Source organism: Solanum lycopersicum, chromosome 9, assembly GCF_036512215.1.
Source record: "Solanum lycopersicum chromosome 9, SLM_r2.1".
Taxonomy (NCBI): domain Eukaryota; kingdom Viridiplantae; phylum Streptophyta; class Magnoliopsida; order Solanales; family Solanaceae; genus Solanum; species Solanum lycopersicum.
Window position 1 is genome coordinate 20,987,730 of NC_090808.1, and position 3,393 is coordinate 20,991,122.

General features: G+C 42.1%; 1 protein-coding gene across 1 annotated transcript; it reads left to right on the plus strand.

Moving 5' to 3' along the window:
• The first annotated feature begins 2,251 nt into the window (after positions 1–2,251).
• LOC138338428 (uncharacterized) lies at positions 2,252–3,193 on the plus strand. The gene is made up of 4 exons (XM_069289386.1): positions 2,252–2,290; positions 2,408–2,504; positions 2,556–2,653; positions 2,768–3,193. Exons 1-4 carry the CDS (start codon positions 2,252–2,254, stop codon positions 3,191–3,193), a joined length of 660 nt encoding a protein of 219 aa, XP_069145487.1.
• The last annotated feature ends 200 nt before the right edge of the window (positions 3,194–3,393 follow it).

The window sequence follows — 3,393 nt, forward strand, 5'->3', positions numbered from 1 at the left end:
GTGATCAACATGACCTTTTCACTATGTTCTTAAAGCTGAAACCTCTAGTCTTCAAGGGTGCTGAATCTGAAGATGCCTATGATTTTCTGGTTGATTGTCATAATCTGCTACATAAGATGGACATAGTAGAAGGATTCGGTGTTGAGTTTTTGACCTATCAGTTTCAGGGGGATGCCAAAATGTGGTGGTGGTCATATGTCGAGTGTCAACCAGCGCAGGCACCACCCATGACTTGGGGATCATTTTCTAGCTTATTTATGGAGAAGTATATACCCCGGACTTTGAGGGATAGGAGGAGAGATGAGTTCCTGAGACTAGAGCAAGGAAGGATGTTTGTTGCTACTTATGATGCTAAATTTTGTGCACTATCCAGGTACGCCACTCAGCTCTGCTTCATTCCACACGAGCGGATTCGTCGCTTTGTGAAAGGATTGAGGTCAGATTTGATGATTTCAGCCTTACAGGTAGCTGCTGCAGCAAAATCCTTTCAGGAAGTGGTTGATTTTGTGATAGAGGTAGAGGGGGTGAAGCCAAATGACTTCACCACAACATCGACATTTTAGAAGTTCCGTAAGGGAGGTGAGTTTAGTGGTTCTTACTCCAGCGGACAGAGTTCAGGAGATTACCCAGCCCGTCCTATTCAGTCTTCACTGCAGGCTATAGCTGGGGTTCCATCGCAGATCGGTCAGCATTTTTCTTAGTTTACAGGTTATCCCCAGACTTCGTCATTCTCACAAAGACCTGTGCTTGACTCCAGAAATTGTTATGGATGTGGACAGACGGGACATATTAGGAAATATTGTCCAAAACAGAGTTACAGACCCAATAGCTAGAGGTAAAGGTGGTAATGGTAGCGGCCGCCATTCTGGAGGACGTGGTGGCCAAGGAAATGGTGGTCACCAAATCAGTCGGGGTGGCGGGCAAGATGGGACTATTGCAGCGCAACCTGGTAGGGACAATGGACAGACAGGTGATAGGGCCCATTGTTATGCTTTTCTCGGGAGGTCTGAAGCAGAGGCATCTGATGTTGTTATCACAGGTACTCTTTTAGTCGGTGATTGCATGGCTTCTCTATTAATTGATCCTTGATCCACATTTTCATATATATCTTCCTCATTTGCTACTTGTCTTGATTTACATTGTCATTTGCTTGACATGCCTATTAGCGTCTCTACTCCTGTGGGTGAGTCCGTGGTAGTTGAGAAGGTGTATAGGTCTAGCCTTGTGACTTTTGTGGGGAGCAATACTTATGTAGATTTGATTATTCTAGAGATGGTTGATTTTGATGTAATTCTGGGTATGACTTGGCTTTCTCCAAATTTTGCGATCTTAGATTGTAATGCTAAAACTGTGACATTGGCAAAGCCTAGGACAGATCCTCTAGTGTGGGAGGGTCACTATATTTCCACTCCAGTTCGTATTATCTCTTTTCTTCGTGCTAGGAGTATGGTTAGTAAGGGTCTTTTAGCTTTCTTAGCACATCTCAGGGATGATACTTCCAAAATACCTTCGATTGAGTCTATTTCGATAGTTCTTGTGTTTCTGCACATGTTTTCTGCAGATCTTCCTGGTATTCCACCGGATAGGGATATTGATTTTTGTATTGATCTTGAGCCGAGTACTCGCCCTATTTCCATTCCCCCTTATAGAATGGCTCCAGCTGAGTTAAGGGAGTTAAAGGCCCAACTTCAAGAGTTGTTAGGTAAAGGTTTTATTAGACCCAGTGCATCCCCTTGGGGTGCTCCTGTTTTATTTGTGAAGAAGAACGATGAAAGTTTTCGAATGTGCATAGACTACAGGTAGCTGAATAAGGTAACTATTAAGAACAAGTATTCCATTCCTCGCATTGATGATTTGTTCGGTCAGTTACAAGTTGCTTGTGTCTTCTCTAAAATTGATTTGAGGTCCGATTATCACCAATTTAAAATACGGGCATCACATGTGCCAAAGACTGCTTTTTGAACCAGGTATGGGCATTATGAATTCTTAGTAATGTCTTTTGGGCTTACGAATGCCCCTGCTACTTTCATGAGCCTGATGAACGGGATTTTAAGCCATACCTGGATCTCTTTGTTATTGTATTTATTGATGATATACTGATATACTCAAAGAGCAGGAACGAACATGAGGAGCATTTGAGAATTGTATTGGAGTTGTTGACGGAGAAAAGGCTTTATGCAAATTCTCCAAGTGTGAGTTTTGGCTAGATTCAGTGTCCTTCTTGGGGCACGTGGTTTCTAAGGATGGAGTGATGGTGGATCCTTCTAACATTGAAGAAGTGAAGAGCTGGGTAAGACCTACTAATGTTTAAGAAGTAAGGAGCTTTGTTGGTTTAGCTAGCTACTACCGTCGATTTGTCAAGGGATTTTCTTCTATTGCTTCCCAGATGACAAATTTTACTAAGCAGAATGTTCCATTTGTATGGTCGGAGGAATGTGAAGAAAGCTTCCAAAAACTCAAGACCTTGTTGACTACTGCACTAATTCTTACCTTGACAGTGGAAGGTAAGAATTTTATTGTGTATTACGATGAATCTTATTCTTGTTTGGGTGCAGTGACAATGCAGGAGAAGAGTGTAGTTGCTTATGCTTCGAGGCAATTAAAAGTGCATGAAGGTAACTATCTGACACATGATTTGGAGTTGGCTGCAGTTGTATTTGCATTAAAGCAATGGAGACATTACCTATATGGGGTCAAGTGTGAAGTTTATACAGATCATCGTAGTTTACAGTATGTCTTTACTCAGAAAGATTTGAATTTGAGGCAGAGGAGGTGGATGGAACTATTGAAGGACTATGATATTACTATTTTGTATCACCTAGAAAGAGCTTATGTTGTGGCAGATGCCTTAAGTAGAAAAGCAGGGAGCATGGGTAGTTTATCCCACTTACAGGTTTCTAGACGCCCATTGTCTAGAGAGGTTCAGACTTTGGCTAATGACATTATGAGGCTGCAAGTACTAGAGAAAGGAGGATTTTTGGCTTGTGTGGAGGCAAGATCCTCTTTTCTTGACAAGATTAAGGGAAAGCATTTTGCTGATGAGAAGTTGAGCCGAATTCGAGATATGGTATTGCGAGGAGATGCTAAAGTGGCAATAATTGATTTGGAAGGCATTTTGAGAATTAAGAGACGAGCATGTGTGCCCCGTGTGGATGATTTGATTCACACTATTCTTACAGAGGCTCATAGTTAAAGGCATTCTATACACCCTGGTTCAACCAAGATGTATCGTGACCTAAAGCAACATTTTTGGTGGAGTAGAATGAGGCGTGACATTGTTGATTTTGTTGCCCAATGCCTGAATGGTCAGCATGTAAAGTATGATCACCAGAGGCTCGGAGGGACACTTTAGAGAATGCCCATTCCTGAATGGAAGTCGGAAAGTATTGCAAT